At 36.8% G+C, this 17965-nt stretch overlaps 2 protein-coding genes across 2 annotated transcripts in view; one reads left to right on the forward strand and one right to left on the reverse strand.

Annotated features, from left to right (window-relative positions):
• The window catches only part of UBR1 (ubiquitin protein ligase E3 component n-recognin 1), a 64706-nt gene extending 59622 nt beyond the window's left edge, over positions 1-5084 (forward strand). Inside the window, exons 43-47 of the mRNA XM_026709427.2 lie at positions 363-419; positions 632-709; positions 2534-2704; positions 3330-3431; positions 3883-5084. Of these exons, the coding sequence (XP_026565212.2) occupies positions 363-419; positions 632-709; positions 2534-2704; positions 3330-3431; positions 3883-4024 (550 nt within the window). The 3' untranslated portion in view covers positions 4025-5084. The remainder of the gene's footprint in view (positions 1-362; positions 420-631; positions 710-2533; positions 2705-3329; positions 3432-3882) is intronic.
• A 2256-nt stretch (positions 5085-7340) lies between these two features.
• On the reverse strand, positions 7341-12589 carry LOC113442100 (photoreceptor outer segment membrane glycoprotein 2-like). The gene is made up of 3 exons (XM_026709439.2): positions 11916-12589; positions 9111-9357; positions 7341-7598 (listed from the first exon to the last, which is right to left on the reverse strand). The coding sequence occupies exons 1-3, from the start codon at positions 12494-12496 to the stop codon at positions 7341-7343; spliced, it is 1086 nt and encodes a 361-aa protein (XP_026565224.1). The 5' UTR covers positions 12497-12589.
• Positions 12590-17965: the final 5376 nt, after the last annotated feature.

The following is a 17965-nucleotide window of genomic DNA, read 5'->3' on the forward strand; positions in this document are numbered from 1 at the left end:
AGAGAAATGATAGCAATTTCAATTACTTCAGTGTGGCTGTCACACTGATTAAGACTAAAACCTTGTCCTTGTGGCCTCAAAGTGCAGTCTGCAGAATAATTTTGTTATGTAAAATAAGACAGATTCCAGCTGAGTGTTAGGAAAAGCTTTTCAATTGGATAGAGCAATTCAATATTGAACCAGTGATCAAGAGACATGCTAAGTTCCCTTTTGCTGGATTTGTTCAAGGAACAGCTGGGCAGCCATCTTTTGGGATGGTTTAATAGATTCCCACCTGAATAGGAAATTAAGCTCAGGGGCCTGAACATTTCTTTCCCCTTGTTTTTGCCACTGACAAGACTGATAGAAAGTTTTTCAAACAGATGGTGTTCTGATCCTGCTGTGCTTTGCTTCTTGGAAGGAAAAAGTTTTGCAATAAGGTAAGTTTCATTTTTCTGGCTCAACTTTTACACATGTTTCTCAATCTTGGCACTTTGAAGATCTGTGGATTTCATACTGGCTGGGGAATTCTGGGAGTTGAAGCCCACACATCTTCAAGTTGTAAAGGTTGAAAAACACTGCTCTAGCAGGTGATGTTTTGATACCTCTTTGAATCCTGGCTTAGAGTAATTATTTTTGTTTGAACAACTAGATATCCAAGGGAAAGAAATAAATTGATAGAGCTTCCAGAAGACTACAGCTGCCTTTTGAACCAAGGATCTCAATTTAGGTGAGAAATCTGCTGACTAGAAACACTTTTTATTTCATTGAACTGAATTAAGGATATCTAAAGAATCAATCTTTATGCAGGCAACTTCATTATTTTTCTCCTTGCTATCCATTTAAGGATAAGGAGCTTTGTTTTCATGCTGGCAACTAACCCAAACCCAATTTATCATGATGGAAAGCTTTCCAACAGGAAAACTTTCAAAAAGTGGGGATGGAATTATGCCTCCTTGAAGCTTTTCTGCACTAGTCTGCTAGATCTAAACGGTGCCCTTGTGTCCTGTCCTAGGCTAACTGGAAAGTTATGTGGAGGCATTTTTATCAGTCTGGTGAGGAACTTTCTTGTGTCACTCAACATTGGCAACTTGGCCTGCATGCAAGGCACATTTTCACATTTACTGAATAAAGACTAATGCCCATTGTAACCTTTTCTACAAACAAGCATTTTTAGGGGTGTGGATGTTGATTGGAAATGGTTTTGCCACCTTTGCATCTGAATAGACAAAAAGAAAATGCATTGTCTTTCAATAACAAAATGGATAGCAGTTATTCCTGAATGGAGGTCTCACTTCACTGGATGTCAAATGTCAACTATGAAATTATTATCATCCTTATCTTTCAAACTATAATCGTATACATATTTATCTCATAGTAAAGTGTAACTTATTGTATGTATAGAACTGGCCACCCTATTCCGATGGTACTCTGAGTGTAATATTGCAAAAAAAGTTATAAAGATGCTTATGTGATATGTTTTTTTAATTATATAAAATCCACTATTTGGAAAATAATATTGCCCTTGAAGTTTAGTAAATAGTATTGGTTAAGAAGATAGCACCTAATACCAATGTTTTTATATTCAAAATGCATAAGCTGCTTTGCAAATTTAACCAGAAGTATTTCACTACTATATCTGTTATTTAGCTGTTATTACTGCTATCCAATTTAAATCATATTTTATAGATTGAAAAGACCATTTCTTAAGGCTTCAACTGATTTTTAATTTGAAATTATGACTATGTCCAGTCATAATGTCAAATCACAGATTATGTTTTACATCAGGATTGTTAAACTGGTGGCCCATGGGCATCATGCGCAGGCTACGCCCAGCCCTGCTCCACAAAGGGAAAAAGCATTGTGATACATCATGTGATGCAATCAAAGTTGACATCCGTGCCTTGCATGAAAAATTCTGCACCATAGTTTGAGTTTAGAGTCAATGCACAATTTATGACCAACATTTTCTTCCTATTTTGACAAGTTTCAGCTTTATAAATGGGAGAAGGGCATTTCTACCTTGGTCTTTTAGCTGTCTTGAGATAGAAGTATCACTACCTAGATGTGCAAATGTCTCTCTAAATCAAGGAGAGATTTGGGGTTTTGCTTTGTTTTTATATCTGTGAATCAGACATAATAGGAAACAAATCAACATATGATAAGCTAAATTTTCAATCCAGTTTTAGATTGAATCTTCAGATTCTAATCTGCCAGTTCCAGATTTCTTTGTGAACACTCTAACATTCGAATATTAAAGCAAACAGCAATTTCACACGTCTAAAACTCTCCCAAGTGTCTTAGATATAAGGCTGTATTAATACAAAACTGTTTCAAACTAGCTAGTTTCATTCTCCATTGTAGGTGATTTCTATTTGCAGTGAAATATAACAATGCCAAAAAATACATTTTATTATCTACTTTCTAATTGTCTCGTTGTACAAATATTAGCAATGAATTGGTGTTTATTGATGATTTGCACTATATGAGAGCACCTTTCAAAGTAGCCACTTTGGTTCCAAATCTCTTTGTCTAATTAACCTTACCTTTCCAGGTGCCCTCGATCTTCCGATGATGAAACCAAACATCCTGTCCTATGTTTGTTTTGTGGGGCTATGTTGTGTTCTCAAAACACTTGCTGTCAGATGCTAGTAAATGGAGAAGAGCTGGGGGCTTGCAATTCACATGCAATTTCCTGTGGTGCTGGAGTTTGCATTTTTCTCAAGTAAGTGACAGCTGAAAATAAAGCTAATCTAAAGTAATTGGGGCATGGCAATGGATTCCCAATATTGTGCAGGCCAGATATATTGGAGAATAGCACCCAGCCTCAAGGAAGGAAGTGGGTAAAAATAATTGTTCTGCTTTTTTTTTTTATTCGTGGAGGGATAAGTGGCCAGTTTGGATGGATTGTAGTACAGTTAACAAAGACCGGAATGATTCCTGAAATTGGATTGTGTCTTCACTAAGAAGGAATCTTAGAGCAATGTTTCTCAACCTTAGCAACTTTCTGATATGCCCAAGCTGGCTGAGGAATTCTGGGAGTTGAAGTCCAGACATTTGAAAGTTGCTAAGGTTGAGAAACACTGCTTTATAGTATTCAGAGAAGATACTAGTGTTTATCTGCGGGTGGGCGGGATTGCCAATGTCTTAACAAAACTGTGGTCCTTGGGAATAGTGGAACAGGTGGCTATGCTAGCTGGCAGAGAAAAATAAGTTGGAAAATTGTCCGTGGACTTTCTTTAGATGCGATCTTTGTTTGCACATTCTTAATATTTTGTACTAAGCCTGCCAGGAAATTTCGGTTAGCTTTCAGATTTTTTCAAAAAATATTTTCCTATTTTCTCCTTAAGAATCAGAGACTGCAGGGTTCTGCTGATCGGTGGCAAAAATAGAGGTTCTTTCTATCCTACACCTTATCTAGATGAATATGGAGAAACCGATCCAAATCTGATGTAAGTTGCTGTTTTCTTTTTATTTTGTAAGAAGCTGTATCTCCATTGGATGCTAGTTTTTTTCTTCATATTTTTATTTAGATTAATTCTTACTGTGTCCTAAAAGTGTCGGTAACATGTCACTTAATTTGCTGAGCAGTAGAAACTTTTTTGCTAGTGAAAATTTGAGGTTAGACTTGTGCTTGACGCTGCTGCTCCCAAATATTTTTCTGTGAATTAACTAGCAGTGGAACCAATTATCCAGCAAGTTGATGGGTTTTTCCTGAGCCAAAAGGGACTGATAAACAGCCATCTGTCAGAGATTTTTAACTGGTTGAATTAGTTGGCCTGAATGGTCCCTTCCACATCTATATTCCTTCATGATGGGAGATATATCTGAGCAGATAAAATAAAATGCTGCTAAATATTATTTTTTAAACCTCAATAATTGTATTTTTATTTCTCTTTGAAGAAGAGGCAATCCTCTGCACCTGTCTCACGAACGATACCGGAAGCTCCATTTGTTGTGGCGACAACACTGCATCATAGAAGAAATTGCTCGAAGCCAGGAAACTAATCACGTCTTTTTGGGATTTAATTGGCACCTGCTCTGAGTTTCAACTTCTTTGAGACTAAATTGCCAACACCTCACCTGTAAAACATCACACAAAGAATATGAAGAATCTTAGTTTAAGGAAAATAACTAACCCACATCTGCTTACTGAAACTTGTGGGCTTGAATTTGGTTAGAAAAAACGATGCATGCATACAACTTCCCAAATATGAATGCTGAAAGATCAAAAGCAGAACTGTCTGGATCATCAGTAAGCTGACCTTGTCCCTTAACCAAATTAAAAACAATCAACAGTATTTTCATTCTTTTGCAGCAGCAGTTCTAAACACATACATAGTTTCAGTGCATCTGGATATGAGAACAAAGTGATTTAATCTCCTCTTATCACATTAGTTGCTTCTGTTTTCTCTTTTAGTATAGCAGCTCTCAAAATAAGTGTAATCTGTAACTGGCTTTGTCCCTGGCTTATCATTGGGAGCAGCATTATAACAACCTAAGGGTGAAGCACTACACAAAGTATAATGGCAAAGTAATGGAAAGGAAGTTAAGGTTTATTGCGAACCCTTTCAGAATGAGAATGTGTTAGTGCAGGTTAATTTGTTAATTCTGAGCTCTTCCAGTTAGCTTCAACTTATATCAAAAATTAAATGCTTTGTTCTTGGTCTATCCCAAAATGGGAAGGAACTGCACTGCAGGAAAACAAGAATGAAAAAAAATCCATTTCTTATTGCAAGTAGTCTTTATTTGTATTGCCCAACAAATTTCAGACTAAATTAGTTCTTAAGAGGGATTGAAAATCTATATTATACATTATAATTGAACAAAAATAATGAATACATTATTCAGAAGGTACCCTCATAACCTCATATCTACCACACATAGTCTAATAACATTTTTATACTGTACACAACAAGCATAACAATATTTCAGATCATTATATTTGTAAAATAGTAAGGTTATTCATAAAATAATTCACAAAACAAAATCCATGCTAAAAGGAATCCTTAATATATGTACCAAATGTTATATTGTAATGTAAATTTAAACATTACCTACTTTCTTCTTTTAAAAATATAATAAAAAATAAAAGGAGAGGGTTTTTTCTGTTTGTGCCTGTAATGCAAACTCAGATTTTTCTCACTGCCAGATAAAAAGATACCTACTGTCGACTTTCTGTCTAATGTTAATCTAAGTAATAAAAACATTAAATTAGTTCATAGGAACTTAAGGAATAGTAAAAGAAAATGGAATATCTCTATAAGGCCACCTAACTCAATATGGACTCTGGCTGGCATACACATTTTGGATATGAAGTATGCCTGTTCTGTAGGAACTTGCAGGATGGAAGAGAAACTGCCCCTTAAAGAAAAAAGCCAAGAAAAGGGAGAGACCACATCAAGGCCTCAGTTATAGTATCTCTTCTCTGCCTCAGAGTTTCAACTTGTTATGACCCATTAACTACTGTGACTATAAGAATCCCATGCTACAAAAAGCAACCCAGATTTAAAAAATTTCTCCAGTAAATTTATACTCATTTCTCACGCTCAGACTTATTTCCCAAGGCCTGACAGAACACAACAGAGACGTAGTTCAGATGACAGTATTTTCAGTGCCGTTCACACATGGGACTGTGAAATATTGGGAAAAAACACTAAGTGAGGCAAATCAACGCATGTAAATCAGATGCTGGATTTTGCATGTGCTGAAAGCTAGGTTTTCAATGGCCAAGTGATCCTCTTGGTTCAGGCAGGGATTGTAATCCCTAATTACTTTTTTTCATTTTTCAATAATATGGCCCTTGAGTGTAATGGATAATTTCCATGCATAACCAGATTAAAAAGTATTATTCTTACAATTGCATCCCATATATAGAGAAAAATAATACTAGAAATCTTCATTAAATTATTTCTGTTACCAAAACAGATGCTGCTGCATCTTTTATACTTGCCTTGCTAATGTCATCAGTGACTTTTGATTTAATAATTGGAACAAGAATTGCAGTTTGAATGTTTTTGTCTCTCTAAAAAATAAATCTCTGGGCCTGATGACCCCTTTAGTGGAAAGCTAAGAGTAGGGCTAAACTACATGCCTTTTAAATTACCATCAGGGTTTAGTTTGTTTTTGTTTTAATATTTTTATGCCAACTTTTATCCCATATATAACTCAAGCCAATTAACATAACTAATGTTCTAAGGATAAATACTTTAATTTTACAAAGAGTACTTAGGTAAATTTCTTACTAAGTATAGTTAACTTGATTCTGAATATATTCTTCTTAAACAAAATGTTCAAATGAATCATCTATATTTACAAATTTCCCACAACTTTAGGCAACAGATGGCCAAAAAGAAATTGGCAATGAGTTATAGATTTCCTTCTTCCCACCCCTGGACTAGATGCTCATAGTAGTGCAAGTGTTATAAGATAACCAATAGTAATTCATCTGATGTTATTCTTTATACTTGATATCCCAGATATTCACTTATACTGAAAATTTACATAAGAAGAGTTACCATGTTTATAGACATTATTTCAAACACTGTGCTCAAAATTGTTTTGGTTAGACCTCTCTAATAATGATGGTCTTTCAAGAGTGGTAACCACCTCAACAATCACCATTCCCTTCACTGTTAAGATTATTTCCAGAGTGCCAAGTGCTGCTTTGTACTCTTTTTATTCTGTTATTAGTCCAACACAGATGGGATTCTACAGGTTTGCACTATTCGCTAGAACCGGTTGTTAGAAGAAATTACTGGCCTAATCCTGTAAGGAAGGCAGGAAGGAAACATTCTGGTGTTGCTTACAGAAACTGCCTCTCCATTAACCCCTTTTACATTTTTGGCAGGCTTAGACTTCCTGTCTCTGGAACTTCTCTGGAGTTTTTTCCCCCTTCTTTGCTGGTACTTTGCTTGTGTGGAGTGACCATTCAAAGTTACAATGGCACTGAAAAAAGTGACTTATAACCATTTTTCACACTTACAATTATTGCAGCATCCCCACAGTCACGAGAGGCCAGACGAGGAGATGCGTGCCTCGATGTGAGTGATGTGGAGTTGGCTATGCCCAGCCAGTCACATTACCACCAAGCCACGCCCACCAACTAAGGCACGCCCACAGAACTGGTGGTTAAAAACACTGAATCCCACCCCTGGTCCAACACCATCTCTTTAAGGATTGAGAGTCAAAATGAATTTCTAAGGTGGGGAGGAACAAAAGCAAGCAAGCAAACTGATGTATGACACAGCAAGGGCATAGCACAACATACAAACTGACTGCCTCTTTCTGCTTTGCTAGGTTGGCAGCCATATTACTTGTACATTGTGATGCAGTTGCCAAGTCTTTAGTATTATATTCAATTAAGCTGCAGGGATATATTTGGGAGGAGCATTTTCTGAATTGTGGTTTGCAGTGCAAACATTCATATTAGAATTATCCAAAACACTGGATATTTGGTTCCCGTTGCCAAGATGTTTAATTTTGTTGATGTTCCACATGGCAGTTTCCACAAAACTGTTTTCAAATAACCAGCCATCAGAATCACAGAGTGGATCCGCCTGTAGAAGAAGGTTCCTCATTGATGTTTGAAGATAACGAACTCCAAGGAGGACCAGTAGCTGAAGAAAAAATAATTCAAATGAGCGGAAAATTAAGAGAGTTGCGATTCCACTAATTATAGTGCACCACAACACAGAATTTAAGAGTTTGGTGGGGATGACCACCATGTGCTTGAATTTTAAAAATTTCTCCTTTGATTTTGGACCAGTTAATTTATTTGATGTGAAAAGCTTTAGCTGGCACTTAAATTGAGACACTTTTGATTTTTAAAGATTTGGTTTTTAAAAATTGCATGAATGTAACATGAAAAAAGCCTCGCTGTTTCTAGAAGGCAAACCTAAAGATTGAAGGGGAGGTTTTTCTCCACATGAAAACATGAAGAGTCTTAAGTCCTATCTTCTAACCAGAAGGATTCGGGCTAACCCTTTCCTTCTGAATCCATCTTTCACCAACCTTAATGGTATTGAGAGATGTAACATACCATTCTTTCTTCCTGATTCATTCTGCTTGGGCACTCTCTTGTTCTTTCTGTACACAAAACCATTTCACTGATGGGTTGTTGTTTAATCTGAGAAATACTGTAATTCTTAACACTTTTGGCTACAGCCTCCCAGTGTCGCTAAATAATATTTACTGAATATATGCACTAGAGGCCATTTAAGACGTTCATAGTGCACCCTTTAAATCACATTAGCAGTGGTGCTGCCAGGATTGAGCTTGTACATAAACATTAGCTTGGCCCTGGAAGGGAGGAGTGAGTGAGAAACTCAAGATTACCTCACCTTAATTACCTGCTGTGAGAAAAGGCTGAAAAGGGAATCAATGTCGAGCTTTTAAGAGAACCAAGGCTTCACAGTTTAACCCTGAGATACATACATACACATCTCTTCTATTGGAATCACTTGCTTTTGGTTGTATTGGGTCTAAAAACATTTATTAATCACAGCCTGCAATTTTTCCTTTAAACTATGGAATAATTGATGATGGAAACTATAAAAAGGCAGAAACATTATGCTCCTAATTCTATTTTATTCTGTTTTCTAATTTTTTCAGATTAGCAGTTCAGAGAAGAGTTCCAAATATCCTTGAGAAGCCACTATAAATAGAATATTTTCATCCGAACTATCTTTTTTTTTTCACTTGCTCAGATCATTAGGTTCCATTGAATAATAATTTTGTTATTTGGATTTCATAGCACATAATAAAAACTGTTCCATACCATTTCTGATGCTGGGAACAGACCTGATATGTAAGCTTTCTTCCCAGATGCCAGTTTGCTTTTCCAATCATTTAATTTAGAGCTTGACTGGAGTCTCTGTATCATAAACATATACATTCGTATGGAAAGCAAGATTCAAACAATATCTTTAGTAGGATGGGAGAGGGGGAAAGGGTTCCTGCTTTAATTCTATTTTTCTTTTAATTGCAAATTATCGGTACTCTTGAGAAGATTGCATGCATTCAGCAATATTTTTAGTGGTATATCGTATTCACCAATCATTCACTCCATAGTAAGCTGTTGCATCTTTTGTACCTTTATGAAAGGAACACTTCAGTAAATGCAGTTTTACCTCAAACACCCAAATGACAAATGTGGTGATGCCGATGGATCTCATGATGTCAGTGTAATAATCCAGAAGGGCTTCCCTGCATCCTTTCATCCAGATATTAAGTTCTTCTGTCATAAAATCATAACTGTAGTGAGCAGTGTTGTTTGTGAGCTGGTACTGGATACAGGGCCGGGGCGAGTTAGGATTGCAACAACTGAAGGGGACTCCATCCACCAAGAATTTCCCATCAATATTACTTTTTAGGCGGCTGGAATAAGATGGGGTGGGGAAGAGAGATGTGTAAGAAAGGCTAATAATTCAAACACGAGGATTAAAATTTAGTGGTTCACTGCATTTTGTTGGAAGGAAAAGTTCTGGTTGCTCTCTAGTGTTCCCTGAATTAACCACTTAGATTTTGTATGAGTTCACTAAGTAATCCAAATCAACCTTCCCTGCAGAAATGCATAAAGGCATGTTCTGTTTTCTAGAGATGCCATCCTTTGATGGTAGACTTGAACTCAAGTATTTACCCGATGGTTATAATTTTGCCCAAAGTGATGGCTGGCAAAGCAGGAAAGATTTTTCCCCTGATGTGGCAGAGGAATCAAATGCAAACAACATTCAGGAAGAAGGAATCAATTGATAAAGAGAGGTAGATATGAAATCAGGTGGATTGTCTCCTAGCAGATCTCAAGAGATGCTGTCAGGTAATACCTATGTTCTGTTTAGGACAAAGGCTCACTCTTCCCCTTGGGCATATATTCCTAATTAGTATCATAAAACAGCATGTATAGAAGAGTACAATTGCTGAAAATTGGCAGCACATTTTCCTGCCATTTTCAATTGGGAAACACTCAGAAATGTCAATAGATTACAACTGCAGTGCAATTCCTAAACTCGGTTGAATGTACTTTTTAAAAAACAAAATCTTTTTAAAAAAACCTCACCACTTGACCTCTCCCATTGGAATCTCCCAAAATAGCTAATTGTCAACTATTTCCAGAACAGGCTGCTTAAAGTTGTAGATTTTACTTTGTTATAGAACTTTGAAGGAAAAAATGCTTTTATGCTAAAATTAATTGCTAAATTATTAAATGTGATATTTAGAAAAGACAGCTTTTATCATTCCACTTTTATTCTGATTTGGAAGACATTCTAGAGATCATCTAACTTAGTTAAGAGAATTCTGTGCCCAGAATTAGGCTACCCAAATGTATATGGCTCCCAAAGAGTTGAAGGGACTTTGGAGGCCATCTAGCCCAACACCTTACTTGAGCAGGAGAGTCTATTCCAAATATTAGCCTTTACCTAGGATCAAACTCATAGCCTCCTGATTGTGATGCAAGAACTCCACCTCTAGGCCACCAGAGCTGGCTTATAGATAAATCTGCAGGATTCATTTTTACATGAAGGTAATCCGCAGGGCCCTTCCTAAGTTACTGAATTTTCATTTTTAATATGATAGAAAGGGTAAACTGTTAAATACATGGTAGGTAATCATACAAAATATATTTATTTACTTTAAATTAAATTTAGTATTGTCCTGGCCCTGTCTTTGGAGCACTGCTATCCAGCTTACTGTACAAAAATCAAGAGCAGCTCTTGATGTGAGAATGTTCTGCATCCATAATGCAATCCAATATTTTGCTCAATTTTGAATTTTCAGTGTGGGATATATCTACAGATTACTCAATACTTCAGAAGTATGGAATGGACTGAGGTCTATTACTGAACAGTTTGCCATGTTTCAGAAACCTGGCCTCTCAGATGTTTCGTCTAATGTTAAAGCTGAATTGGTTTCTTGCCATTTTCACTTACTGGCCTAGTTCTTTCCCTCTTGAACAAATGAGAAATCGGCTCCATATTTGAGATGACATCTTTAGTTATTTGACAGTACTGTATAGATTTTCTCTCTGTAACTTTTCTCAAGCAAAACACATACCTTTCAGGCTCCCCCTCATCTAGTTCAGGGGTCTCCAACCCCAGGTTGTGGCCCACTACCGGGCTGTGGCCTATTTGGAACCGGGCCATTTGAGCAGTGGCCCGGTTCCAAATGCGCGTGTGTTAGCCCATTGCTTGCTCAACCTGGTTGCCCTCCCCAACCTAGCTGGGCCGCCAAGCCGCAAAAGTTGTGGACTGCTGATCTAGTCAGTCTCTGTGATGACCCAGAGTATAACACAAATGTAACAAAATCCAAAACGTAAATAAATGTCCTTTAATGCCTCCAACTTAGCCCCACTGTTCAATAATTCTCAGTTGGAGGTAAAACGTACTCAAAAATAGTCTTCAAAAGAAAGCAATAAAGTCCGAATTTAATGAGCAGATAGAAGTCAAAATAAAAACCAAACAAACTACAATGATGAAATTTCCACAACGGAACAGGATTAGTATTTACCAAATTCAAGGAGATAACAAGGCATGGTCTGTTGGAAAGATGCCAACCAAGATAACCTCAAACCAAAATAAAACATGCTTTGTCTCCAGCGTTTGCCAGAATGCAGGTCCAAACTCTTATGCAGTTCTCACACCTGCAGCCCATGAAGAGGATCAAGGCTCTCTCCTCCCGAGTAGACCATGTCTTTCCCTTATCCTCTCCTCCCTGCGTGCCTTAGGATGGATAGGGATGGGCCTGGGTCCTCCTCTGACTGCTCAGCTGGCTTCTGCCCTTCCCCAGCCTCCTCCACAACCTCTGGAGCCACACTTCCACTCCCTGTCAGCTGTTCCTCCTCTCCCTCAGAGTCAGTCTCCACCAGGGGCATCACAGTCTCCTTGGTCATTCTGAAGCCTAGGTTCAAGTTCATTTCATGAGAGGACATTAATACTTACTCTAGAACATCCTCTGAAGTCATATCCAGATAACGAGGTGATACCCACTGAATTTCAAACCAATCTCTAAAATCATTGTTTCCACAGCACTGGAATCTGATCTGCAAAGTGTCTATAGTTCTCTTCAAAAAGCATCTTCCAGGAATGTCTGTATCTTTATAGAATTTAATAGCATTTCTCAATCCCAGATATAGAGATTCTTCTAATTCATTTCTTGTAGTATAGCACATAATAGCACCCACAAAAATGCAGAAGGTAAAACAGAGAGTGCATACAATATAAGGGAACATGATCAGCTTCCAGCGGTTAAATTTATTGGCATCCGTGCAGTCATAACATATTTTACCTCCAAAAAAGTTGATCATGCAAACTATGGCTCCAATAGAAATTAAAGTATTTGGAACAGAGTTAATATCCCATTTTGCTATCACTTCCTTGCGTTTTCTTATTTCGATCTTTAAGAAGAGTCCAAGACTGAACACAACTGTACCAGATATCACAGAAAACCAGTTGAGAATCCATAGGATTTGAGCCAGCTTGTCTCGCTTGATTTTGGTGAATTTTACTTTAAGAACGGCCATGGTCACTACAGAATTAAGAGAAGAAGCTTTGTTCAGGAAAATCTTGTAATCAGATTATCAAAGTGTGTTCAGAGTATCAAAGTCATATCACAGAAGCCTATGAAACAGAAAAAAAGGACAGATTATTGTCTTTTCTCCATGTACGTTTATGTAAAATATACGAATCTGAGGCTGTTCATTATATGGAGGTAACCCTCACTCAATTTAATGAAAGCATACTCCCACGTTAGTATTTAGTTACTTAATCTGTTCCACTGATTCCAAATAGATTGACCAATGACTAATTTTAGAAGACTTGGAACCCTGATGTACAATGATGGTGTACATTATATTTAAAGGGTAATTTAGTGATGTAGTTAAATTGAAATTTCCATTTGGTGTTTATACCAGGTCAAGTTAGCCCAGCCTGATCTAATCTTTTCCACATTTAAGAGGCAATTAGACTAAAATACATATTACATAAAATCATGCTTAAAAGTGCAATCCAACTTTACAGCTGTTGATGCCTGGGGAGGTAGGGTTAGTGTTGCATACCTTCTGACTTTCTGTTAGTTGCTATATTAAGACAGCTGCTGGGAGATGGGGGGAGGAAGAGGAGGGAAAAAGCTCAGGACAGCAACCCCTACTGCTCCAAGACAGATGGAAAGTGATTGCTTTAAAACAAAACAGATATCATGTACATTAAATCAAAGTCAAAACATTGTACAAGATTTATTTCCTTTCCAGAATAAATTAAGCATCCTTCAGATTTTATATGGGGATCCACAAATGATACCCAAATAAATGATCCAAATTCTGGATTTAAAAAAATCAGTATACTTTGCATTTTCAGGTATTCCTGTCATCTCACTGTGTTTTCATATAAATACTTTAGCTGAATTTAGAAAGATGAAGTTGCACAGAGTTCAGATAGTAATGAATCACCATGCAGTGCTTAATAGTGTTTCTGTAGCAATTTGATTTCTTTAAATGCCCATGATCACAAATATTCAGTGATAGTTATTGCTTTTGTACATCTGTGCAAAAAAAAAAAAAAAATTATGGGCATGTTCATGTAGCCATTAGAAGATTAGCTCAACTTGAGGCATTGCTTATATACATGCATTCATACATATATACATATGTATTCATACACTCATATAAACCCATACCCATACATATTCATGCACCCACACACAAATGCACATGCACCTAGAGATATGCTGATTGTTTCTAGAACAACTTAACAGGAGGACGGGTATGGGTGGACTACATAGTAAGTGGTCCTTTATGTAATTTGGTCATGAGCTCTTCCTTAATACCCAGGAGTGTATTACATGCAGGGGTGGGATTCAGCTGGTTCAGGTGAACCGGATGTTAAATTTACATCTGGTTCGCCAAACCGGTAGTTGAACTGACTGGCTGACCCTGCCCAGCCCACCCAGCCCCTCCCAGGAGTCTCCTCACTGCCCATTTTGGATGCAGGTAAGTTCAGGGTCCGCCCAGAGGCTCTGGAAAGGTGAAAAATGGGCCTTCTGGAAGTTCAGAAACAAGCCTGTTTCTCACTTCCAGAGGGCCTCCAGACCCTCTGGAAGATTTTCATCCTTCCAGAGGCTCGAGGGAAGCTCCGTACCCTCGGGAAGGTGAGAAATGGCCCTCCCAGAAGTTTCGGTAGGCCACACCCATCATGGCCACGCCTACCCAGCAACTGGGCAGCGATTTTTGAATCCCACCTCTGATTACATGCAGTGCTTCTATGCAAAAAGGTTGTAAGCTGATGAGTGAGCCAATGAAATATGAATAATAGGGGGCGGAGCTGATATCACGATGATAAGACATGCAATCTCGGAGGTCTGAGATCGCTGCCGATATCTTTGCTCCTGAATGGTCCAAATGGATTTAAACCATCCCGAAGAGATGGTGAATGTAAAGAGTGCATCCTGTCAATCCCAGGGACACTGCAAAGTCCCTGGTAGATCCAGGAGAAGTTCTTTTTGCCAGCGGCAAAGAGGCAGCCATTAAAGCTGCTGAAGTTGGAACAGCTCCGAAACGAAAGAGAATGGAAAGAGAAAGTGTGCCGGTTTGGTGAGATTTGAAAGGACACCCTGGCTTCTGGTTTGAGTTTCTTCGGCGACAGACAGAAATCCGCGATCATGCGCAGTTTCGGTCTGGGCTCACCACCGGAGCGCCCCAAGCTGGCTGGTTTTGGGGCTAAGCCACCCCGTAGAGGTGGTGAAGAGTGGGGAGACTGCTAGCAGAGTTGAGGAGAACCACATCTCTCTTCCTCAGCTGGCCATTACTCCCTTTCCCAAAGGCAGTTGCAGCGGAGGTCAGAAATGGCCACCTCAAAGAAGAACTCAGCCAGAAAAGAATGTGCAGGAGGAAGATAAGAAGTGAAAGTTTTGGCTGACCGGGTTAAATTGCAAAAGCAACAACTAAGGTACCCTGAAATTTAAACTAAAAAAAAATAACATCGTTCCCAAAGAAGAGTCTGAAGCAGCAAAGGAAAGTGAAAGGGGAAAGGTTTGGTTTTTTTCTTCTTCTCTCCCTTTCCCTATACTGACAACTAAGAGACTTAAATAAGAAATCAGGAAAAAAAATCTGCTTTGACATCAACAGACAATTAAGCTGAAAATAAAACAAAATGTCAAAGGGATAATAAAGATTTCTGGACACTAAAAATTTTTTATAAGCAGGAAAGGAGAGACAAAGAATAAAATGGCAGGATCTGGAAAAAGGGAGGAGACTACCTGGAATTTAAAGGAATCTACAGTAAAACTTCAACAAGTCTTCTAAAATATACCTTTTAACTGAAACTTGGCAACTAAACAGTAGAACCCTAGGAAGAGAAAGTGAAAAAAAAACAAAAAGAAACAGCTTGCGTGTATTTGGATTACTTGGTGATCTTTGGATTCTTGGTTATTGCATTTGAATGACTAAAATTAATCGGGTGGTTGTTTAAAAATGTATACAATGGCAATACTTCTGGATGAATTGAAAATGGAACTTAAAAAGTACAAAGAAGATGCACAAGAAGGGAGGGGTTCTTTTGGCTTCGTTTTTCAATTCTTAGAAATGGAGATTTGGAACTATGAGAAACAACAAGAAACGTCTGCAAAACAAGAAGACTGGGACAAAGAAGAAGCCATCTTTAATGAACAAGTAATTCTATGTGGGGAAGAAAAAGGAAAGGGGGGAAAGAGAATGGAGAATTTAAGACTTAAAAAAACAACCAAAGAAAAGAAAAATAGTTCAAAAAATAAGTATAATATTGGAAAGCAACAGAAGAGGGGAATACAGAAGAGAGAAATAGAGGTAGAGAGACAAGGGGGTAAAAAGGGGAGAGAGAAGAAGAGAGGGAAGAAGGAAAGGAAAAGAAGTTACAAAGGACAGAAACAAGATATAGAGAAACAGGGCCTATTTAGAGATAATGGGTGAAAATTTAACTGAAAAAGGGATTCTGTAAAGGTACATAAGATTGTATTGTTATATTAGTAATAGACATAATTTTAGAAAATTGGAAACAATGTATGATTAAAATGAGGGATAAAATAGTTAGTGTAATCTAGTGAAATGTTTGTTAATAAAATAAAATAAATTAAATTAAATAAATGAGAAAATTGAATTAGGAAGGGACGGGAACATTTTAATTAGTTAATGTCTTATAAAATATAAGTGAAGGTGCGGGAATTAATTATGGAAAGCTTATAACTGTTCCCATAGAAGTATGATATTTAATTGAAAAGTAATGTTAAAGAAGTTAAGAGTTTAATGAATATTAACATTAATGATAGAATTGAATTGGAATGGAATGTGTTGTTTTAATTACATATATTTATAATCTTTTTTTTAAAGAATATAGTGTGCATTTTAAGAATGTACCAAGCAGAATCCGAATGGAACTTATGTATTATATTGACTGTTATGACTTTAAGGTATATGTTGAAGCCTAAATAAGTGTTAAATGGATAAACTTAAAAGATATAAAGGTGACATATTCCAATCAGGAACTACAGGAGAAACTTTGTTTAATGAGAAAAGATAATACGAAATTGAAACAGGACAGACAAAAAGTATAAATATAATGATCTGAATTGAGATGAGATAATTAAAATAAAATTGAGAAAATTAAAAGAAGGGAGAAGCTATGTAGAAAATGTAAAACAGTAATAAGATATGGAATAGAACATAAAAATGAGCATGAAATCGAATTTGTGTCTGTACGAAGAAATGTAATCCGGGATTACACTACTTTCAAAAAATATGTTTTATTTGTATTTTTTTTGTGTGAAAACTCAAATAAAATTTACAAAAAAAAGAAAAGAAAAGATTTGAAAGGACACCCTAAGGAAAAGAAAGAATCTCTAGTTTTGACAGAAGTTTTGACAGAAGTGATTAAGCGGCGATTTTAAACAGGAAGTCAAAGTAATATTTTTATTTTTATTTTTATTTTTTCTCATTGCTGGATTTTCTACACATGATTTTATATTTTGAAACAGGACTGGGTTGTTTTTTTTCCCACCTATCCTTTCTCTCCTTTTTGACTTTATAATATTCTAGGCTAGAAACTCCCTTCTAGTCATTTTTTCAAATATCTTTTTCCCTTTTTATTTAATTTTTATTATATCTTGTTTGGAAAAGGAGGGGGAAAGTGAAAGCAGAAGAAACTTTGTAACACTGCCAACTAGAGGCTTGGAAATATTGTGTCTCTTTTTTTTTCTTGACCAGACAAAGCTGAGAAAGAACTGAGACTTCTTTTCAGAATTTAAGTTGCAAGCATTCACAGATGATCTGGTTTTCATTTCAGAAGACCCACTAGAAACAGCATCAAAATTGATAGAAAAGATAGAGGTATATGGAAAGGTGGCTTGTTTGAAAATAAATAAAGATAAAACAAAGATCTTGACAAAGAATATGCTATCAAGACAAAAGGAAGAACTGGCGCATGTACTGAAAATTCAGGTCATGAATAAGATCAAGTACTTGGGGATACATTTGACAGCAAGATGTAGTACACTAAAAGAATAATTATATCAAACTTAAGCAGCAGATAGCGCTAGATTTGGCAAAATGGGAAAGTTTATAACTGTCATTAATAGGGAGAATATCAACAATCAAGATGAATATACTACCCAGAATTTTATATTTGTTCCAAACAATTCCAGTTAGGCTTGGAAAAGATTATTTTGAAGATTTAAATAAAATTGTGTTGAAATATATATGGCAAGGTAAGAAAGCGAGAATAAACTTAAAACTTTTGCAAGATGCCAGAATAAGAGGAGGATTTGGTTTGCCTAATTGGGAGTTGTATTACCAAGCTACAAATCTGATGTGGGTTAAGGAATGGATAACATTAAGAAATACTAGATTGTTGACATTAGAAGGACATGATCTGTTTTTGGGGTGGCATGCTTTTCTATGGTATAAAGGAACTAAAACACAGGGGTATTTTAGAAGACATTATATACGGGAGTCTCTGTGGTTAAACTG

This window comes from Pseudonaja textilis, chromosome 1 (genome assembly GCF_049901715.1).
Source record: "Pseudonaja textilis isolate UNSWEBS1 chromosome 1, rPseTex1.2, whole genome shotgun sequence".
In the NCBI taxonomy this organism is placed as follows: Eukaryota; Metazoa; Chordata; class Lepidosauria; order Squamata; family Elapidae; genus Pseudonaja; species Pseudonaja textilis.

What these genes read in the sequence shown, in the direction of transcription:
- LOC113442100 (XM_026709439.2), bottom strand. Translation starts at nt 12,496, where the DNA reads ATGGCCGTTCTTAAAGTAAAATTCACCAAAATCAAGCGAGACAAGCTG. An exon ending in ACTTCAGAGGATGTTCTAGA is followed by an intron (nt 9,358 to 11,915) that starts GTAAGTATTAAT and finishes ATCTTATTCCAG; the next exon opens with CCGCCTAAAAAGTAATATTG. An exon ending in TTGTCATTTGGGTGTTTGAG is followed by an intron (nt 7,599 to 9,110) that starts GTAAAACTGCAT and finishes TTTTTTCTTCAG; the next exon opens with CTACTGGTCCTCCTTGGAGT.